At 30.9% G+C, this 24,961-nt stretch overlaps 1 protein-coding gene across 1 annotated transcript in view; it reads right to left on the bottom strand.

The window, feature by feature from the left end:
* LOC143083102 (uncharacterized) overlaps positions 1–24,077 on the bottom strand; it is a 70,218-nt gene extending 46,141 nt beyond the window's left edge. Inside the window, exon 1 of the mRNA XM_076259335.1 lies at positions 23,430–24,077. Coding sequence (XP_076115450.1) covers positions 23,430–23,632 — 203 coding nt within the window. The 5' untranslated portion in view covers positions 23,633–24,077. The remainder of the gene's footprint in view (positions 1–23,429) is intronic.
* Between the last annotated feature and the right edge of the window lie 884 nt (positions 24,078–24,961).

Raw genomic sequence — 24,961 nt, 5'->3', positions numbered from 1 at the left:
AGCATATCATCGAAGTACAAAACAGGTTTAATTCAATTCAAGACAATCTGGTCCTGAGCACGATTCAAAACTACCCTTTGAATCATTCATTTACATAAACATTAAAATAATAGCATTTGCACATGAAAGACATACTATTTTAAATGATTAAAAACGAAAAAGGAAAGCAAAAAAAAAATGTTAAACAATTTCTCTTATAATAAACAAAACGAATCTTGCCCACCACTGTTTTTCAAATGCGTTTAAATTCACTTAACGACCTCTTATACTGCTTAAACATTGTACTATTATATCATCATAATCACTTTGCTTGTGCAAGGCTTTTTAGTGTTGTAATGTGTCTACTTGATAAGGGGCGTTTTGTTCTCATTAGCAGTGGTCACGTAAGTTCTTGTTTTCGTTAAGTATGTTGTGTTTATTTCTTTTAGTTGTTTACTTCTCTTGAAAGAATGAAAGCTACAAACATTGTTTCCTCCCAAAGTTTAAGATGTCTGTTACCAGACATATGCACTTTAATGTGTTGCTTCAAATCTACTGTTTACGTCTGTGATGTATATTTACATAGTTTTACCGAATGATATCAATAATTTATAAGTCAACTAATAATTTCTATTTGGGTTGGTAACCAATTTTGTGAAATTGATATAAACAACTGTCATACAACTTGGGATTTAGCTAGCTATAAACACAGGTCTGACCCCCCTTTTTCTCAATTAAGAGGATGCGTGTACCGAGTTCCGATATATAACCGTTGTTTTCCATTTGTTCCGTAAGTTGAAATAGTCGATCAGTTGATTTTGTCTGCTGTACTACAATTTCCTCCTTTTAAATTTACCTAGGAGTTAAGTATTTCATAAAATGTTTGGTAAACACATACTTCATGATCAACATGCTTAAGGCAAAAATGAATTTTCTTTTGCAAAACAGCTGTTCGAAATTTAAGTATTGATATAAAGGTATGGATCCCTGAAGACTTTCACGACAAAATGAATGTATAAAAGATGAATGGAAATTGTGCATGTTTATAGAAGTTTAATTTTAGCAATTTCCTATTAAAGGCGTCATTTACATATCGTTAAAAAATTAACGACCTTTAAATTTATTATAATGAAGTTTGACTAACTGAGAAAGGAAATTTTAGAAAGGATGTAACAGCCATGATATCAATTTGACATGAGTTCGTTTTTTTTTTAAATGCATTTCATCGTAACACATCTCATAGGTTTTATATTAAAGTACAAAAAAGTGTGAAATAACCATTATGTTCTATTTACAGGCAAATTCCTTAGTTAATCGTTTCGTTTTATATATACACAATTTGAATGATTTTACATTTCTAATTTTTGGGGCCCGTTATAGTTTACTGTTCGGTGTGAGCCAAGGGTCCGTGTGGAAGGCCGTACCTTGACCAATAATGGTTTACTTTTTTATAAATTGTTATTTGGATGGAGAGTTGTCTCATTGGCACTCATACTACATCTTCCTATATCTATATCTTTTCAATTGTTCAACGAACTAAGGCAACAATTTTCAAAACGCAATATGATTAGAACACTCAATACAGGAAAATAGTTAAAAGGTTAAGTAAGTCCAATGTATATATTTTTTGCCTATGATAAAAGACAGGGAAAAAGTATTAAAAAATACCAGATTCAAGGTAATTTCAAAAAGGGTTTGTTCATAATACCTGCCAAAATCAAACTCTCGACTATATATACAGAAACATTTATTTGTATTCAGCATCAATTATATACTAAGACATGTTATAAACACTGTATACCATTATATTTGATATGGTAATAAGATCGGTTTCTATTTTACAAAAGAAAGTAAATTATTTTTATTTCTGTGTTATTTACGTATGAAGGTCTTAAAACAGATCAATGACAGTTCAGCTGACGGTTAAACAGTGGAACCCCATTGCGCTGTAACGCAAGTGATATGATACTTATACTACAGAACTAATGTCTTTCATAGCGCAAATAAACTCAGAGAATATCAGCTATTTAAAAGTATAACATGCATTGACACACATTGTATATGAATGTTTTTTGTACATGTTTTTTTTTAGAAACTGGCAGTTGACTCTGATATTTTGTTTTGATCTGTAACTCTTCTCTGTATTCCTTTCTGGTTCAGTCCATACATGTCCATTTTTCCAGCAGAAAATGACAATTAAGGTGTTTCTGACTGAGCCATTAGCTCCTGTTTTTCGTGTAAAACTTGTATCATCTTTATATCTTCTGTATTTCTGTATAGTGGGATTCCCCATTGACCATGCATCGCGAACGCTATCCGAGTTTTTTTTATTGATTGCATAGGATTTATATTGAACGATGTGAATATAGGGATATTTAGAGTGCACAAACGTTTGAACGTTGAACACAATTTTGTATGCGTCTATCGATCATTTATAATAAAGGATCAAATATATCAATTTTTCAAAAATAACTAACATAAAGTCAGCAATTACCACTATGAAAGTCAAGAACGTTTTAGCAACACAACAATTAAGTCATGATTATATATATCCAAATCACGGATACAAATAAATTATTTATCAAAGTAATTATCCTTTACTTGTACTTGTAAGGAACGTAGATCATTTATAAATACAAATGTGTAATGATACGATCTTTAAGGTATTTTATATGTAGACCAAAGATTATTTCGCCTTACGTTTGAACGTACTTTAATATATTATACTTTCAAATGTTTGGGTTTAAATGTTTCTGGTGACATTAATTCCAGAAAGCGCATCAAAAACACCAAAAACTACAAAATATTAATTTTATTCTCTAATCAGTTCTTATGTAATGATATAGATATTCTATAAACATTGTAAATATATCTACCAAAAACTAGTCAAAGGTTGTCATCTTAGTCTTCATGTATTACTTATAATTAATATTTCTTTCAGTACAAAACAAATATAGACACTAGTCCTTTTTTCTGTGTATTTGGGAGAAGAAACAGTGAGGCTCTTGACAAATTAAAAAAAAAACGGACAGTCACTGCCATAAACAGGAGCTGTTTCGGTTAAGGATTTTAATATACAAGCGCATCCCTCAACACATAGCACAAGCTTTAACTTATCAAGGTCACCCACGCATTGCTTTTATGAGTATTCATCAACTATTCAAATGAATGCATTCATCTCCCATCAACCCACGTTATTTTGTCGAAAGGATAAAATAGCCAAAAAGTATTAAATTATAAGTTAAGAATTCACTGCAACAGGTACTTACATTGTATATCAAGAAACTGAACAACATGATAGCAAACAGTCATCATGGAATTTAAATACAGTCACGTTGAAATATAGAAAGGACAATGACAAAAAAGTACACATGTCCTTCTTATATTCAACGAATGTGAAAAATAATCATCAAAGAAAAACATCACTTACAAATGCAAATAGTATTTGAGATTTTGTATATTTTCCTTACAAGCAAAAATCACTTTTATCATTCCATCAAATCTGAATTAAAAAGAATGTATTCGTGTCTGAAGTTTGAATTGAAATTACTTCGTTTGAACGTTTGCAGACTTTCTTTGTACATTTAAGTAACAAGACATGAATGCAATGAAATCACAAGGCTTATATAATTTAAACCTTGATACATTCATCAAGGAAATCTTAAAGTGCGCAGTATATTTGAATAACGCTTATAAAGTACATGCAAATCTTATCAGCTCTCAATTCAAAAGTCTACGTATTCCATGTCAAGATATAAACATACTCATTATTCAATGTACTTTACGTCAGAATCAGTGATTTTTTATTTGAATAATTGGGATTTCAATAAAACCTTGAAAAGTCCAAATGTCTTTAAAAAAACATGTAGTAGGAGTTATTTGTTGAAGTAGATTAAATTCTGTCTATAAATATATTTATTTGCATTAAGGCAAAATGAATTATTGCAATAACGAGACAAAGCTTCAACCATACTTTGATGAAAAACACAATTCAATATTCTGTCTTTTATCATAAACAATTATCAGTAAATCAGAGAATCTGTTAAGTCTCCTTAAAGTAATATTTCTGAAAAAAAAATATAAAGTTATTAGTAATGAAGTCTTGATAAAACTCAAATGGTGTTGAATCACTTCGACAAGTCATTTTATTTTTTTACCAATTATCAAGGATCTACGAGAAAAAAAAATACTTATTATGAATGTATCTGTACGCGTTTTGAGCATCATTTTTGTTATACGACTGAAACAAATATACATTTATTCATTTTTGTCTAGACAGCACCATTACTTTTTATTGCAACAAGTGCAATGATAGTAAGACTATCTATTACTGTTATATTGACATTTATTTCTTTTTTCGATTATTTATGTCACGCATGCAACACAGGCACTCGTATTATAACAAAATGTTGATATATATATCAATACTTTAGACAAGATTTTTTAATAATTAAACATTGTGACTCATTAGAGCCACAAAACATGTTCATATGTTCATCCTACATGCTTAATGTTTACAGGGAATAATAGTTTAAAGCTCGGTAAGTGATCAGTGTTGAAAAAAATCAAAATACAAATGAATTGATGGTATTCAGTATATGTATGAAATTTTACAAGTTTTATCTTCTAAAACATTTTAGCCTAAAAATGAGTAAACACTGCAAATAAGTAAAACAACAAAACTAAATCACAACAAACCAAACTCAAACCAAGCATATATATATATATATATACGTCTTTTCTATACAATTTGGTATTTATATAACAGTAAGATTTCAATTGAAACATGTATATCAATTCAATTGTAGTTTTCAAATATGTGTTCATCAATTAAGATATGATTCGTTGATCACCTTATACAGTTTTTATTGAGAATGGACATGTTTTTTTTTTTTTACAAAACTAATTATTTTTTTGTTCAAAGTATATAGAAGTGAAAATTTATAGTAATGACAAACACTTATCAAAGCTGATATATATTTGAGATACATTGTATAATCGCATTACATGCATGAATATTTAAGAAGAAACAATTAGTAATGTAAAAAAGAAAAATGAATACTAATAAACCTTTTGCTTTTACAATTAATTTTTACTACATTTGATGAATCGAGGGAGATAACTCTGTTGATCAGGATAGTAAAGGTCCGTCGTCCTGTTTTTAATCAGAGAAACACTTGAAATGAATTATATGCTTTTAAATTGTAAGATTGGTTTAACATATATTAAAAATGTACGTATCGTTTACAGTAGAACACTATTGTAAAATCGAGCATAAAAATTGCTTTAACAAAGCATGATTCGCCATCTACGATTTTTTTAGAAAATAACTTCAACTTAGCATAATTCTATATTTTTTCTTTGAAAATACATTGGTACTTATTTAAGAGTAAGATTTCAACTAAAACATTTGTATCAATTAAAGTGTAGTTTTTAGATAAATGTTCATCAATTAAGATATGATTCGTTGATTACATTATAAAAGTCAGTCTGTGGATTGGTCTATTGAGATTAAAGGTTTGGTAGTAATAAAAAAAGTAACATCTATGATACATTAGCTGAAACATTTATGAAGAATTTATGAAAATATCTTCCCCTGATTTAATATAAAGACTGTTATCTTTTTTTAAAAGATTAAAATGTTTTTTAAATAAATTGGCGTGAGTTTTTGTGACATTATAACCATGCACGTCATAAGCGAAGGAACAATGGGTTTATGTTGTTTCGCTGTTTTTCTCTTAAAGTTGATGTGTTCCCCTCAGTTTTAGTTTGTTTTTCGGATTTGTTTTCTCTCAATCGATGTATGGCTTTCAAACAGCGGTATACTACTGTTGCCTTTTTTTCTATTACATCTAATGACTTCTAAATATAAAAAAGTATCATATAGCTCTCCAATGATTACATACAAGGGCTTGTGCTGTCCATGTTTAGTCTTATCGTAAACATAATTTGTAGTGCCATTTGTTAACACAAATGGTTCATGATCTTACGAATATAAAAATGCTGTACAAAACTGTCACTCCAAATTAGTTTGTCAAAAAAGTTGCTCATTCAATTATGTCAATATAGTGGAGCTATAAACAACTGCCATGTATATTACTTGGAGGTTTGACTTGCTATGAAACAAGGTTGAACCCAGAAACATTTTCGTTGTATGTGTACGATATTTGAAAATGTGACTGTTGTTTTTAACTTGATACGAATGTGTTGATTGACAGCGTTTGATTTTGACGGTTTTTGTGAACTTTCACTTGTTGAATGGGACTTTTATTATAGTATTGTTTGGCACTTTGTTGACAAACAAAGATACAATTAAAAGGTAAAATCACAAAATACTGATCTCCGATGAAGACTCAAAACGTAAAAGCCCCTAATCAAATGTCAAAATCAAAAGTTAAAACACATCAAACGAATGGTTAACCACTGTCATATTCCTGACTTGGTACAAACATTTTATTATGTAGAACCTGGTTTTGTGTTTTGTAGCTAGCTAAACTTCTCAATACGACAACATAAAATTTGCTTCAGAAAAAAATAATAATATTATAACCAAAAACGGCCTATGCTTAAAACTCCGCTAAACATTACAACATAATAACATCTATTTACACCAAAATGTATTGCATTAATTACCTGATTGATTGACCCTTTGAAAATAAGATATTACAATTCTAATACTTCGAATTTATCTTTGCAATTAAGATTTTCCTGAAAACTTATACCTTTTGATCATATAATGACTAAATTTAACCGTATTTTATTTTTTGTGGAAGTATATGAATCAATCTTTACTTTTAGCCGTGTTTAGGTAATAGATCATATTAATTGTCTAGACTATATGGCTTCAAATATGTAAATAGCAATCCATTTTCGACAATGAAAGGTTTCCATTAGGGAAATAAGTATATTAATTGACAACTGATTGTAGAGTTATACCCTCTTCCGTGATATAAGAAGTAACAGATCTGTTATATATGCAGATGAGCATACATCGTATCTTTGACGTAAATGACGATCAAAGACTGTCAGTAATTAGTACGATATTTAGGTCACAGGATATAATTATCACGTATCGCAGAACCAGTACGTAATAATGTGACGGTTTAAATGACCCATTTTGTTGCATTTGTTGCAGAAGAAGGAACTATCGAACGATAACATTGACGACTGTTTTGCAAGTTAAGGCTACAATAGTTTACTAACGTTTAAATCTCTTAATTTATTAAAGAAGATACATATCAAGGTTACAAAAAATCGGAGGGAATCGCATAAACTGCAAAATGATCCGGAGACCGGGGAGGGTGGCCGACAAAATAAGCAGCTATGCATACAAATCCCGCTGTGATATTCAATTAACAGTCAAAATATCATACATGTATTTTGAAATTATCTTCATTATATACAGTTATCGACCCAAAATTGGTAGCTGTTGTGTTTCTCATAACCAACATAATAAAGTAATAAAATAAATATACGATGAGACAAAAATAAGCCATCAAAATATATTCAAGTAATACAAAACACAACATCTTAAGACCACAAAAATCGGGATGATCTCATTTGATTCGGAAAGATAAGCGTATCATGCTCCTCGTATAGCAATTATCGTGTTGTTCCTTGGGCAAGTACAAATCCGATGAATAATATGATTTGGTAGATCATATTAGTAAAAAGGAGGACAGGATTGGAGTTACGACAATTGGAACAAATCCGTCGTCATCTGTGAAACAGATACTCCATCGCGGTCAACCCAATATGATGGCGTCCGTTAATTCTTTGAAGGAATATTTCAACATGTACTACTATGAACTCTTGCTTTAAAGCTTCGATGTGAGCAGTAACCCTCTATCAAGATAAAGCAAACCTTGGAATATCGTATGAACTTGGAAATTGGTTGCTCATGACTAACGTATGTGTTTGAGGCAAACCAAACGATCCAATAGTGGCACTTATTGCGTTCTCCATTGACATATTTAATCAAGAAATATGTTGCATTTAATGATCACACAGTATGAGCTCTACTTGTTGCATCCTTAGAATCAAATATTGCTGCCATTATTTTTTTGTTTTGGTTACTTGTAATGCTAGATTGCTATTCCGTTAACATCTGATTTTATCCAGATCAAGGTTAAAACCATCACCGAGTAATACATGATGACTGTGTTTTGAAAATTTAAAATTCACAAGACATAAACACGATAATTGAAATGAATATTTAATATTTTCAGTAAGTGTTGCTCTTTCCGCAAAATAGAATACGTATAAAATACTCATAAGCCATGGACAATTTTAATATATTTTAAGATCAATGTTATCGTAAGATTAATTTGAAGAGAGTCGCTTGTTTTAAAAACGAAAGGTCCGTTTTAAGAAACACTTGTGGAATAATTGTCTTATAGTACCTAAACTGATATTAAACCAGAACTTTGTCATATTCTTTATAACCTAACAGCATTCTCTGTCCATTAGTAAAAAGGATTGCTCCAAACATTGTATGAGGAAGGATATCGATGACAGTAAAATAATTTTTTCACAACATCAACGGACGCAAATATCATCATTTGGTCGTTACATTATTTACTAGTGACATTTTATGTCTGCAACTGATCATATATGTTAACTTTGGTCCATTCTGATACTCCTTGATTTGATATATAAATATGCATTGCTCGTGGATACAACTTGAACAGGTTGTTGAAATAAGCATGAGATAAGCACCATATTGATTCGGAGTTTTGATCATTCCATGTTGTTTTTTGTTTTGTTCATATTAGGATGAATTAGATACCGGTATTTGAATATATCTAATGCAGAAACGAATATAGATTTGATGGTATATAAGTCAGATAATTAACATGTTAAGATGATTTTAACAAACCTCGGGGTACTAGAATTCCCCAAATAAAGAACTCCTTACGGTCGGTCTTTCATTTGATCAATACTGACACATCTCAATGTGTTATACGACAAGAAACGCCTCAAAATATGCATTACATGTATCTTTAACATAAACTGTATCTCGAAAGAGAACCAGTATAACTAAATCAATTTCTAAAGCATCGTATAAGAAAAATTTATATTTATTTTTCATTTCATAAAAAAACAAAAAAAAAATTAACCAACTTCTGTGAAAGTAGTTTGCGGTCAATTAATTCTAATTCAGTCCAATATTAGATCATCAGTATCGATACATCGGTTGAGATAAAGACAGTAACAGTAACTAAATAGTATTGGTATTGACTGCCTTGAAGATATCTGCATAAAACTTAATTAACATTCTTTAAAATATGGTTAAAACGATTGTGAAATAAGTGCCATACATAAGACAATTGTATATCTAGTTATTGGGTACAATGAAATTATGATACCATAATGGGGTCTTTAACTACTAAAGATATAAATCAAATTGAATGTTTATGAAATAGTATGCACATTCCTTTAAATAAGACAAAACACAGTTGAGTACATTCTTGATAATCTACTTAAAGGTTTACTTCTCTACATTGTCACCTTAATTTATATGATATATATGAAAATAGTTTATTGATATAAAAACAAAATTTTCATCCTAAATCAAATATAAAAAGGGATAGAAGATAACAGCGGGGTAAGATCAATATAGACATACATCACTATAGGCAATCTAAAAACGACGAAACACTATACCAGAAAACGATGGATTGAGAACCACTAAACTCACCAAAACACGACGGTTAATCTGGTGCTCGACAAGTGTCACTTTTTGCAAGACAGATAACAGTCAACAAAATATTGTCAAACTATTTGCTCGACGCGTGTTTATTAAAAGCTAGACCTGCATCATCCATCGTGCTGTTCAACCTTGAAAGTACTAAAGTATCACAAACACTACATATCAGATAATACAAATTAGAATACACAAAAGTTAATATGTTTTTGCCATAAACCGAGTCAACAAGTAGTTTACTCTTTCTTTTTAATCAAAAGCAAAACCTGTCAAGTATTTACATGATTAAACTGAATGCATCGTTTGTAGTAAAATAAAGTCGAACGTTCATACGTACTAAAAATTCCGTCTGATACAAATTAAAATGCTATAAATATGAGAGTGTACCCTCAGAAAAGGGAAATTTGCATTTTATGTTTTGAAATCATTGTGGTAGAGTTTTTATAGATGATGAATGTCTCCTTAAAAGATATACAATATGTCTAACAATATATACTGCTAAATGCTACATTTTTGCTGATTCTTTTTTAAACAAATTGCCCTCAGTGAAGATTTTGTTATACAAGTCTACGAAGAAGAGATCTTCTCCAAAACAGGTGTTAAACCTGTATTAAATTCTTATAAGCCAAATGAACAGATAAAGATGACAAGATTGTGAGTACGGTGTATGGAACAATTCTAATTTCTTTTATATGAGATACAGATTTTATATTATGGTCACCCAAATGATGAAAGTTCCTTTTTAATATTATAGTTACAACTTAAAATAAACAATGGTTTTTATTACATAAATAAAAACATAATCAAAAAATTGAAACGACACTTTATAAATGTCATGCGTCGAATGTGTTAATTATTCTACATGTGAGCGTATCAAAGACTACAACCCAATACTCAGGTTTTTATCAACTTGATAATCTTGGCAAAAAGTATAAATGTTTCATTTTAGTTTAAACATATTTATTTATAGTGGATTGGGAAACAAGTTTTGCAACTTATATTAATCCATTTCCACTTTGCGGGTGCGAGTGCTGCCTTGTAGCGGCATTAGCCTGCTCTTTTTCGAAATCTACAAGGGTGTCTTTAACATGCAAGAGATATGGCTCTCTCTTAACACGGGTCAGCCATTTATCGTCCCCTTCCGACGAACTATCATCGTTTCCTCGAGACCATACTCGCAAATGGTGTCAAGAGAGAGCCGAAAATTCAGTTCCTGAAATTTTCATCCCAGACGGGAATCTAACCAGCAACCTTTGTGATAGTAGTCCGATGCTCTAACCACTACACCACGGCTCTCGTTTTTATTTTTAATACCTACATAAATGTAATAGAAAATATATTTTAAGTCAAGCATGCGCATGTTCTGATTTGCTGTTTGACAGTCTACTTGGTAGGTACAATATATTCATAACCTATCAATTTTGTTTTAAATATATAAAAGATTAAACTCAACCCAGATTTTCAAAGCATTTAAGGAGACAAGGTATCGCTTTACACTGTTAAAGGATGACATGTAGCTCATTAATCATCAATATCTCCAGATTTAACACTGTAGAACCATATAAGTGACTTTTCTTCCATGATTGTCTGACGATGATTACGTTTTATAAGTTTTATTTTCATCTCAACACGTCTTAATACCAACAGTTAACAAGATAATAAAAGAAACATACATTGAAACAACTTTTCCAATAAATCCCGTTGTTACTTTATCAAGTAGACTTCCATCAACTTGAAGCACAAGAAAGCATAACAAGAAGCATGAACTGTTTATAAAAGAAGATGTGGTATGGTTGCCAATGAGACAACTCTCCAGCAAAATACTAAATGACAAAGAAATTAAGTGTTGTTTATAATGATGATGTGCTCGAATTATTGAACACATGATTTATAAACGAATTAACCAAACGTTCATACAGTCAATGATGATTGTGGATTCCAACTTAAATATTTTAAGACAATACAGAATGATTTTTTTTTGTTTAAATGAACTGAAAGAGGACAATATACAAACTCAAGTAAAATTTTTAAATTCTAGTGTCATGCTGATTGGTATTCTATATTTTCTAATAAAATTAAGAAGTCATGTTCATTTGTTTTTAAATTGTGTTCACCTTTCTGATAAGACAGACTCTGTTTAGCACAAAGAAGAGCGACGAAAGATACAAAAGGGCCTGTTGACAGTGTTGTTGATGGAATAAGTTCGTTTTTGTTCTGCAGTTTGCATGATGTGTCGACTATTATGTTATTTGTTCTCTGTGATGAATGTTCTTGCTCGTGTTTCTGTTATATTTCTGTCACGTAGTGCTGTCATTTTAGCGATATTTGTTAACATTGACATAAAGCGGGAGGTTTGGCTAGTCAATAAATCAGGTTGGCTTTTCTTTTTGTTACATTTCAGTGTTCCTGTTGTTACTTTGTTTTCCTCTTATAGTTGACGTGCTTCCCTCGGTTTTATTTTGTAACACGGATTTGTTAAATTACTATTGCCTTTATTAAACTTATCAAACGAACGACAATCTCATGACAAATAACTAAAATCGACTATTAGATAACAATTGTATCATACAAACAATACATATTATATAATAAACTACTGTAACAGGCGGCGCAGTCCGAAGCATGTAAAAAACTTTTTTACAATTTTAAACATAAAACTGATAGATGCATTACCTTCCTCAATACTATGATTTCGTTCACTATAATATTCGATTAAGATATTGCATCTAAATCACGTAATGCAATATAATTTCTATTTAAAGATGACAGGTTATTTGCAGCATGAATACTTTAAAACATTGATTTTATACTAAAATATCAACTTCGCATTTCCTTAAAAGACGAGTTTGTTAGCTGTTTGAATTTTTCAACAATTCTCTCCATTTTTTGAAAGAGTTAATATTTTTAAATGCCTAACAGTATAAACAACATCCGTTTGGTGTATTATAATTGTGTATGGTATCAAGCTTTCTATTTTTATACTTTTATTCATCCCTTATTTGTACTAACTATGTATTTACATTCTTTCACAAATCCAATGTATTCGTTCATTGTGCATGTAATGACGTGTTCCTACGTTTTTTTTTTTTATTGAGAAAAGCCATTCCAATTGGTATTTTATAGTGTGTCTTTCTATGTTGTGATGTTATACTTTTTATTCAGTAAAGGAAGAAGGTTTGGTACCGTTAGAACGTTTAATCCTTCTGCAATTGTTTGCACCTGTCCTAAGTCAGGAATCTGATGTTCAGTGGTTGTCGTCTGTTTATGTGGTTCATAAGTGTTTCTCGTTTCTTGTTTTTTATATTGATTAGACCGTTGGGTTTCCCGTTTGAATGGTTTCACACTAGTAATTTTGGAGCCCTTTATAGCTTGCTGTTTCGTGTTGAAGACCGAACCTTAAATTTTATAAATCAGTATGATTTGCACTCATACCACATCTTCCTATATCTATTTAAAAGGGTTTTTATGTGTACGTTTGCTGTTCGGATGCGATTTCCATGATTAACATGTGTTTCAAAAGTTGAGTATATTCTTGATAATCTACTTAAAGGTTTACTTCTCTACATTGTCACCTTAATTTATATGATATATATGAAAATAGTGTATTGATATAAAAAACAAAACTTTCATCCTAAATCTAATATAAAAAGGGATAGAAGTTTATCCCTGCACAAGATGTACATTTGTTGCGCAAGAATGTTCCTGTTCTATTACTGGCCTTTGTCATTTTGTTATGCTTTCCGTTTATCCTCTGATTTTGTGTTGATTGAGAACATTTGACAGTCTATTGTTTTTTGGTTGTTGTTTCTAAACTTGGGGTGATAAAGAGGTTGAGATCTTGCCACACACATTGTAACTACAAGGGTCAGATTGAGAGGGCTCTTCACTTATTCACTCTTTAATCTATGTTCTATACCTTGGTTGACAATTATTTTATATCCATTTATAGCACCTCCTGATTCTTTATTTTTCTTTTTTAGGCAATTTTTTTTTATTTCATTTTTGTCTCATTTTCTCATTCCGTAAACCAACATTAAGACCCTTATCAAATGTTGAAAAAAGGATGCCGATCTCTAATATCAAGATATCAAAACAAATATATACTCCACTACACAAACTTTTATAAAAAAATCCTTTTACAATTATTAAATTGATTCCACAAATGCTTATTGCAACCACGCATATTTTCAGTATATGATTGATAACTATTTCAATTAACTATATATTGCTGTATAACGTCCATAAATATGTTGAATTACTTGAAAACACGAAACATAAGATAGTATGTTCATTAGTGCTCTTGATATAAAATTCTACCAATTCTTGCCATCAGTTATGTTATATCGAGCAAATAAAGTGCAAATAAAGTGCATTTGTTTTCGATTTGGGTTCACGAGAACTAGTAAAATCTGCAGGATCCACAATATTTATACACTAATTTGCATTTAATAGTGACAGAAATGTTACCCCACAGTGACACAATGATCACATGAGTATCATTTACCACTTTCCAAACGTGTTTTGCGAATGACAATATTGACGTTGATTGCACGTATCATGTAGTGAAAACTATAATATTGCCGTCTACTAGTCAGTGTGTTGATTGGAAACAGAATTTGTAATTATCTAATGGGCGTATAAATTCACGGTGGTAAATTCGAAAGTACAAAAGGGGTTCAATTAAAAGTACTAGTAATAGATGGGGGAAATACATTTTCGCAAAATACATTACCACCGATTTCGATGTGAAATATTTTCGAGATAGTTTTGAATACTTTCTTCATTTTGCCAGATGGAGAAAGAGAGTCCTAAGATACCAAAGGAACATTCAAATTCATAAGATTAAGTAGAAAGAAAAAAAAACAGACGATACCATGGCCAAAACGAAATATAATCGAAAGACAAACAACAGTACACTTAACACAATATAGAAAACATGATACTTAGCCACACGAAGTCCAAAACAAAATCTACGTTGAAAGGTTCTTTGTCATAAATTATTCTTAAAATGTAATTTGTTTATTTGAATATTCAAGATATAGTACTGAAAACAACACCAGTATTGAAAGACTCAGAATATGCGTCAATAAGACCAGGTGTTTTACCAACTGAAATATTAAGCTTTTCAGAAGTTTGTTACGCCGCCGACGCCGGATCAATGAGACAGCAAGTCTGGAAACTATTCAATATAAGACGTCTTGAGATCAGCAAACAGTCTTTAAGAATTATTGATAAGTGTTTTACCAATATTTATATATATGTCTAAATTGTCTCACGTCTAGACGAGGCGACGATTAATGTTAAGATAGACTACAATGTACTTGAATCTTAATATATTTTACGACCTTGAAATATTATGACCGTGGTGCAGTTTGTAGATACTGAACATGAATTTTTATATAATAAGTACTTTAAATATCTGCTGATATAGAAATCACACCACTGAGCACTACAACATCACTGTTGTTCTTTCGAGTACATTAAATACAACAACGTAAAATTAGTACAAAAATACACGATCATGCGCAATTCAAAATTGATACAACTACAGAATACAGAATGTCATACAAAAGAAAATGAAGAACCATATTATGTTTCGTGTTTTTAACTATTAATTATATATAAGCGAATGTATAGTCTATCCCCAAAGGGGAACAGAATGATTTACCAATACCAAACATATCCTTTACTGATTTAATTCTAATCAAGTACATCAAGATTGATTTGATTTGAATGGTTCGCAATTGAATAATCAAATAAACGTTTCAGAGAATAGTTCTAAGTTGTATGTCAGAAGTGTAAAACGAACGAGCTAGGCGCATAAATTATGTAACATCATAAAATATATTTGCTTCAATAAATTGTACTTTTAAAAACGAAATCAAAATAACAATATTGAAAACGAATGATTGTATATCAAAGACGTTTTGTGTGCATCAAAATATTTTGAAAAACACAGTGTTGACGGTTACAAATTTTCCTATGTAATTTTCGTATAATATAAAATGAAACAATGTATTGTCAAACTCTTAGAATTAGAGGTATCAGTGTTTCTATTTTGGGAAGTGGTAGGTGTAGGTCGTATATAAATAGGTTAGCAGGTCTACGAGTTGCAAAAGGAATAGACACTTACTCGAAAAAGTAATGATAAGCCTTGGATTTACTGGTTGATTTAGTAAAAATAAACGCGTCATGAGTAATAAATTATCCTACAGTAACATTCATCCATATTGTCCCGCTAACCATTTAACACGACTGAAACTCGTTTCTGAAAATGATATTATAAAGACAAAAAATGATAAAAGATGAAATTGAGGGTCTGAAACGGTAGTGTGGTTGTAAGGAGGTGTCGTGGGAGGGAGAGGATTCTTCACTTTTTTATGCTTAACACATTTCAAGATCCATATGTTTTCTATTCATTATATATGTTGTGTACAAGATGTAAGTTTGTACAAATTATAATTTGTACAGGGTTTTTGTACAAGTTATAAGTTTTTTGACACCTACCTTCTTGCAACAGGGGATACAGGTTTAACTTATAAAATGTACCAGTGTAATGTTTTAAATTCAAACAAATATACGTCAACCTAACATTTAGTGCTATTCTCCTTGCCTTCAAACTGGAAATGAGGATACCTGAGTGGTTTAAATTCTAATTTTATTTTTTTCCTTATACCATATTCATATCTATACAAAATCTTTGTGAGGTCTTATAATGTTTTTATATCAATGCTCAGTATTAGACTGTATCATGAAGTTGTGAAAAATTGACAGAAATATGCGGAGCAAGAGACTGTGTGCTTGCATCATTCATTTTTCTTCAGCAGGTCATAAAACACTGATAACTTGTACAAAAATTCTGTACAAATTATAATTTGTACAACATTACAATTTGTACACAACATATACACTTTTAATTTTAATCAGTTTGCATTTTCACTTGTTTACTAGTTTTATGTATTGACCATTATACATTGTCCTGTCAATCCCGTCCAGACCTCAACAATTTGCTCCAGCACATAACAATTCTTATAGATGTATAGCAAACAAAAATGTAAAATGCGACAAGTGTATATATTATAGATTTTACGTCGATACATGAAATATGTTTCGGCCAAACATAAAAAGTTAATTAACATTTAAGGAATAACTAATATTTTTTCTGTCTATGAAGCAATAACTTAAAAAATTTGGTGCACACTGAATAACGCGTTATTTAACAGTGTGCACCACATTTTTTATGTTATTTCGAATAGACAGAAAAAATATTACAGTCATTTCTTATAATTTAATTCTAAATTCCATTTTAAACCGTAGAAAACCATGAAAAAACGTTGATGACGTCACGGTCACATGAATAAATTATGTCTATGGACTGATAACAAAATAACGTCAGCCAATCAGAAGACGCGTTACATCAAAAATCAACGGTTATTTAAGGAATGACTGTAATATTTTTTCTGTCTATGAAGAAATAACATAAGAAATTTGGTGCACACTGAATAACGCGCGTAGCGGGTTATTTAACAGTGTGCACCACATTTTTTATGTTATTTCGAATAGACAGAAAAATATTACAGTCATTTCTTATAATTTAATTCTAAATTCCATTTTAAACCGTAGAAAACCATGAAAAAACGTTGATGACGTCACGGTCACATGAATAAATTATGTCTATGGACTGATAACAAAATAACGTCAGCCAATCAGAAGACGCGTTACATCAAAAATCAACGGTTATTTAAGGAATGACTGTAATATTTTTTCTGTCTATGAAGAAATAACATAAAAAATTTGGTGCACACTGAATAACGCGCGTAGCGGGTTATTTAACAGTGTGCACCACATTTTTTATGTTATTTCGAATAGACAGAAAAAATATTACATTCATTTCTTATAATTTAATTCTAAATTCCATTTTAAACCGTAGAAAACCATGAAAAAACGTTGATGACGTCACGGTCACATGACTAAATTATGTCTATGGGCTCATTACAAAATAACGTCAGCCAATCAGAAGACGCGTTACATCCAAAATTAAATTATTAGAATTTGTATAAAAAAACAACAAAGTTAAACGTCAAGCATTATTGAACAACATTTATGATCGTAATGCCCACCAATCACTTAATTCTAGTCAAAGTTCTTCCATTTTATATTTTTTTCAGAAAAAGTACACTCTGTTTTCGTATGGTTATGAAGGAAAAGTACAGAGTATGTGATTGCATCGCCATGTTCGTTAGGAAATAAAAAATGATATTGTCCGAAGTGAAGTTCTAATTTAGACACGCAAATAACAAGTTATATCCTTCTAAAACATATGTCATGCGTCATGTTAGTGTCATTGATAACATCTTTTTCTATCAGATCAAATAAAACATCCGAGGAAAACTTGATTAACTTGTATGTAAAATTGGCATCATTAATATAACCGCTTCATTTTGCCTACTTCATTTGGCAAATCAATACCACTTTATGGCTTAATTTGCAACGCGATACATGAAAGGACAGACAGATCATAACAAGTGTACAAACAGACAGCCTCGATAATTTTGTATAGAAATTACTAATTCGTTCGCTCTTTTCACTACCATGAATAGAAAGAAATGCATGTATAAATGAAGCCTTCGAAATAGATGTAATTTAATGTCGAAGTCATTTTTTTGTAAAAGTTTACTTAGCTTTCCTATAAAGTATAAATACACATAACAAAATATATGGTTTGATTGCCAATGAGACAACTCTCCACAAGATACCAAAACAACACAGAAATAATCTATGTATTCCCTTATTTCATTTCGTCGTGATTTAGACTTTCGCTAAAAAAAAGTTAGCTTGACGTGAAGTTCAAGACAAAGTAAGGTTGGCAATTCAGTAGTAGTCATGGGAACTAATCATTCTGTGTCTATTTATAGCTTGTTATTTGGTTGGACTCAAGGCTCTGTGTTGAAGGGCTGTACTTTAAACTATATATGTTAACTTTTTATATACACATTGAAAAAAGTATTGCAACATCAAATTGAAATTGAAATTAAAAAAACACTTTTCATTTTTTTGGGATATAATTTGGTAAAATAGAACTAGTTAAACATTATTTAAGTATCACCTGAGTTTAATAAAAAAAAATATCGACTCGATAATTTTTTATCTGCACATGCAGCTACTGTACCCGTAAACAGCAAAACAGTTGTTTTTATCCTCATTGTTTTCAACCCTTTAAATAACCAAATTTTTAAAGTTATGTGATTGACATCTTATAATGGGTCCTGGACAACTCTTAACTGCAGCAAGATGGCAGATTATCAGCATAAGGGAAGCAGGGATGTCGCTGTAAAAACTGCACGTATTTTTGGTCATCACCATTTCTCTATAAGTCGTTTTGAGAATAAATCAGGCAATAAATGCTGTTAAAGACATTCCGAGATAATGAAGACCCCCTATACCATTTGCTAAGGAAAATCAAGCATAATGAAGGTTGGTCAGAAGGAAACCCATTGCATACAAGACAATCCTAAAAAGAGAGTGGTGGCCATACAGGAGCCTTTTAACAAGAACTTTTCGAGATCGACTCATCGCTACTGGTTATCGTGCGATAAGACCATTTCGGAGACCTTTGCTAACGAACAGACACACAGTTTTCCCGTATCCAATGTAGTGCAGAGCTCGCCAAAGTTGGAAATTAGCATCGTGGAGGAAGATCCAATGTTCAAATGGAATTCGGTTCATCTTTCTTGGCACGATCGTAGCCCGGATTTCAACCATATCGAGCATATTTTGGACACTATTGGGCGGAAAGTGCGCAAAGGACACCCCAGTTCAAACACATCATGAAATAAACAATGCCCGTCATCAGAAATGGTTGCTGCTACCTTAGCAACAAATTAGTCGATTTATGGCAGGAATCAGAAGACGTTTAGATGCGGTTATCCGTTTGAATGGTGGCTGCGCACAAAGTACTAATTCTTCGGTGTATAACGATCAACCATGATATGAACAGTCATCTAAGGATTAATTTTGAAATGTCTGACATTGTAAAGTTCGACTACAGTAAAAGTTGTAAAATGCATTTTTTTGCACAAAAAACACTCCATTTTGGTATTAAAATTGTGGTTATATAAATCATTTTTTTTTCAAACATTTTTTGTTCGTTTCAATGCCAATGTTATCATAAACTATGTTTCAATAATATTATACACATATTTTATTGTATTTCATCCAAAAAAAGAGGCTGATTTTTCAAGTTTTAAAAAATCAAGGTGTTGCAATACTTTTTTCCATGTTTATACATTTTAACTTGGTTGGAGTGTTTATTTCGTTGGCAATTGCTGCTGTCTTTGTTTATTCTTATGTGTCTTTTAACTTACATAAATTCAAGTGCATATTGTAACGGTAAACAAATTACTCTTCTTAGACGTGCAGAATTATGTCTACATTATTGGATAATCGAAAGAAATTGACCATGTTGGGCCGTCTTCGTAGATTTCCCAGGACATCACGACTTTTCTATAGAATTCAAACATAGGAAATGAATCAAATGAATCTATTAAGGAGGAATTTAGATTTCTTGATTTCCTACCGTACAGTAGCAAATATATTAAATGAACAAGTTGACTATCAATTCTATATTTATAGGGTCTACAAGGTGTCACCGCGATTTGTTTAACATAAATATGGTTGGAAATTAGACTACAAGGTGAAATGAGGGTATAATGATAAGGAAAGAAATTGTACTATGTATCACTGACCACCAATGAAGCTATCAAAGAATATGCATGAAGCTATAATGGTTCTTTCACGTGAAGATAGCGTTACTTTCCCCGTACACGCGTCTTTATTCCACACAGCCGATGTGACCTCCTGTATTCTTTTATAATTAAGTGTTCTAATTGAATCTTTATTGTAGCAGTTTTATTTCTCGGTCTAGAACTTCAATACCAATTCTATCTTTTATGATGGATAATGAAATCAATATCAAAATTCCACAGGGAAATGTGAATTACAAGACAAACTATAGTATTAAAAATCTACAAACGGAAACGAAGGTGTTGTTACATGCTATAATATCAATCTTCATCATATAAGTTAGATCAATAGTTGAAAAAAATTAAAAAAAACATTGAAAAATGTATAAGTATTATTTTGTTTAAATCTATAATGTTATTTTTAAAACAGTTTCTGTTAAATATAAACTAGCCTTTAAAATAAAAAGCAATTTAAGGACAAAAGCTCATCTATAAACCTTGCACATTTTCTTTAATAATTCAATAAGTTTCAATCGATAAGGTTTACCTTTGTGTAATGTTGTGATATACATCGGTAAAGAAACAAAAGTGAATGATGAAGCAAATAACATTCAAAACAGAAATGTGAAATGTGTCATAGAGACAACAACCCGACCAAGAGGAGACAGCAGCACAAGGCCACGGATATGTCGTTTAATACAGAGAGTAAAATTAATCTCGCACCCGGAAAATGATTTCATTGCAGTAAATTATCATCAATAGAACAATAAGTATTGTTACAGTGAGCACTAATAAAATAGCAGTTTGTTGCAAGTGGCTTCATTTGATACATAAAAATTATATATTTTAACTTGAAGATACTTATCTGTAATGTACTGTCAGTAATGTGTTTTTTAACGAGATACGAATCTATATTCAAGATTCACTACTAGCTATAGAGTGAAAACAAATGTCTTCGTTTACGTCACAGTGTTAGTTTACTTTGGTACAAAACTATTACTCTTCTGTGCATGGGGAATTCCCCTAAATATGATGAACGCTTGTAGAGCTTTGATCATAATATTGAATAATAACTACAACAATAAACTACAAAACAACACAATAACTAATTGATATTTATGTTTACATGTATTGCTTTTTAGGACCCTAGGAAGAGAACATATATCACTTATAGAATTCCTTTGAGAATTTAGTACAAACAAACCAACGTCTGGGTCAAAATAAGGACACTAGTCTATAGAATTTTATATATTTTTTGCTCGTTAATAGCACTATTAAGGAGCCGAGGGATTCAACAATTCTCACTAAATAATATTCATTTCCGTATGTACAAACATTTCTAGGTCAATATGAGGATACATGTCTATAGAATTTTATCTTTTTTCTTCTCGTTAATACCACTATTTAGGGGCCGAGGGATTCAACAATATTACTTAATAGCATTCATTTGCCAATATACAAACAAAGCAATTATGGCTTGGGGAAAATGATGACACGTCTAAAGACCTATAGGATTAAATCTTTTGTTCTGCTCGTTAATACCACTTTAATACAGACTATAAATAAAAGCTGCAATACATGTTCTGATTAATCATGTTATCCACGTTAACTAGAAATATATTGAGGTTTCGATATTGTTCATTATAGTAGAAAGGCAAAGCAAGTAAATAAATGAGTTGAGATTAAAGTAATCAACAACAAATTAAGGACACAAATAGATTTAGGCAAACAATCAGAAGTGATTTAAATTCTTCGTGTTTGTTGTTAGTTTTAAGTGCTCTCGAAAACTGACGGTCTTGGCGGTTCTGACCACAATAGTCTAGATAGGTCCCCTAATTGGCCGTTTCAGAATCTAAAGAATCATGGGTAATCTCATTGTTCGTAGCCCAAAATGAAAATAACGTGACGTCATTGGTTGAATTTCCATTGTTTTGGACGTTTTCAGCCAATCATGACGTTTTGGTGTAAATTTTTGAAGAATGCATTAGATTCTGAAACAGCGAATTGTAACACGAGTAGTTGTCCTGCTAACCAACCAAAAGTTTCTTCTTTTCATGCTGTCTTTAGTAAAGTTCCGTGATTACAAAGTATACCATTAGGTAATAAGGAACCAAAATGTTATTGTAATTGTCCAAATTTGATTCACACCTACACGTATGTATGGTATATGAAAATAATGGCAAACAAAATGTTTCCGAAAATACAGAACTACCATATGTTCACCAGTACCACCAGATTAAAAGCAATTTGTCGAGAATAGTATGTATGAATACAAAGTACAGTCTGTTTTCTTGTTTAATGTAGTCCCAATTTTCTGCCAGGAAACATATAGATATTCATACAAGTGATTGCAATCTCTATTTGAGAATCTTATTATTTATACCTAATCGTACATGTATGTACAAAACGTACACCACGTTAATGATTTTAGATAATTTCCTACATGTACAATGTATATTAGGAAATTTATGAAACTCTATATAAGAAGATGCGGTATGAATGTCAATGTGACAACTCTCTATCCAAATCACAATTAATAAAAGATAACTATAATAGGTCAAAGTACGGTCTTCAAACAGAGCCTTGGCAAACACCGAACATTAAGCCATAAATGGTCCCAAAAATAACTATTGTAAATTCATGAAAACAGTTAAACCAACGGTCTAATCTATATATATATATATAAAAAAAAACGAGAAACGATAAACATTTATGAACCGCATCAACAAATGAAAATTTCTGAACACAAGACTTAGGACTGGTGCAAACATTTAAAGTTCAAAGGTGATATATATAGTACTAATCAAAATTTTAAACAAACGTTTTAGCACATGTTCCTACATTTTCGTAAGATACACCAAACATACCAGCTGTATCACCATTGCAGCAATTATATACAGTGTCTTGTTAAGATTACTGATTGATAATCAAAAGACACTACTAATTTACCTCTCGTTATACTAAACGTATCCTTGTGAATACAAAAGTAAAATATAACTTACAAATTTACGACATCTTCTGGAATGCCATCTGGTATCGCTGTCAGGTTTTTTCCTGAACAATCAACTCTTCTTGAATTACATAAACCGGAGCAATGGCATAATTTTGGACATTCATTTTCACAATTAGTACCAGCACTTACACAATAAACAAACATCATTAATAATATGACACATTTTAACTTTTCGTAATTTCTCTTTGCCATAATGATATGGTTATGAAAGATGAATACTTGTCTTCTTTCCCACAATGAATGAACAAATTTGATTGACACTCTAGTATCATCTCTGCTATCAGACAATTTCGATAAACGGGTGCATTTTCCCGGGTAAACTGTAAATACAGATAAAATTTACAATGAAGTGTCTTAGTTTATCAACCATATTTCTATAATTGGTGACTGTTTCAACAATGTTTATCCGCTAAAGATAATTTCGCCTTTTGATTGATAAGCGACCAATAGTCCTTCAGCTAGTTATGCTTAGGTGTAATCCTTATACACAGACTGTAGTTTAAGATCTATACTTCACCACTTTAATCAACGAAGTGATCGATGTTTTATAATGACAGAATATCGATACTTTCTTTTCTTCGTTCCCACAAATCTATTCTAAATACTTTTTTCATTTATTTTCTATCGAATACACATCTTACAATTGCACTGCTTAATTACTAATGACTTAACAAATCGGTAATAGTCGAGTTACAATTGTTCTGATTTCACGTACTTGTTGTTAGACAATGATACGAAATGCATGACGAGACTTTACGCCAATCTACCATCATATCACAATTAATACTAATGTAAAGGATTGTTTATCAACAAAAGCAAGCAATATTAATATATGAATAATAATTCCGAACAACTATTCGATATTTTGAGAATACTGACAGTAACTTGAGTCAATAATATACTACCATCATTATTCTAGATTGTACATCGATTTTATATCTAACTGAAAATGGATAAAATGGTTGGAAATTAATGATATAAAAAAATTAATCAATGAGGGCAAATGTTTTCATAAGGGTTTTCAGATATTGTTCAATGCACTAGTGAATAAAACGAAAAAGGAACATGAAAACTATTTAAAAAAGATTAAATAATGAAATTATCTAGTTGTGTTGTGTTTGACCATATTGAGATATTGTACAACGAAAACTACAGAGTCGTAACACCAGTGGACACATGACATAATATAGAATTGAAAACATGATGTTACAAGTTACTCGAAACTTGACCATCTCTGAAAGTTTTATTTCATTTTTTGTAATACTCGTGACTGTAAGTTTGGTCATGTAATTATGGTATTGCATAGTTTTAAAAGCATGAAAATAATTTTCAAAAAGGCCTATGATTAACGTTGATTATAGTTCAAATTTGTATGAATGCAATTTATATCATTGTAAAAGTGTCCGCTTCGACAGAAATGAAAGATGCAACAAGCACATTTGAGAGGAAAATTGATAATGCCTTTTGAAACTATTAGTTATATGCTTAGTAGAAAAAAAAGTCATTTTGGTTATTAATAAA

This window comes from Mytilus galloprovincialis, chromosome 7, assembly GCF_965363235.1.
Source record: "Mytilus galloprovincialis chromosome 7, xbMytGall1.hap1.1, whole genome shotgun sequence".
Lineage (NCBI taxonomy): Eukaryota > Metazoa > Mollusca > Bivalvia > Mytilida > Mytilidae > Mytilus > Mytilus galloprovincialis.
This window is presented reverse-complemented; position numbering and strand designations above follow the sequence as displayed.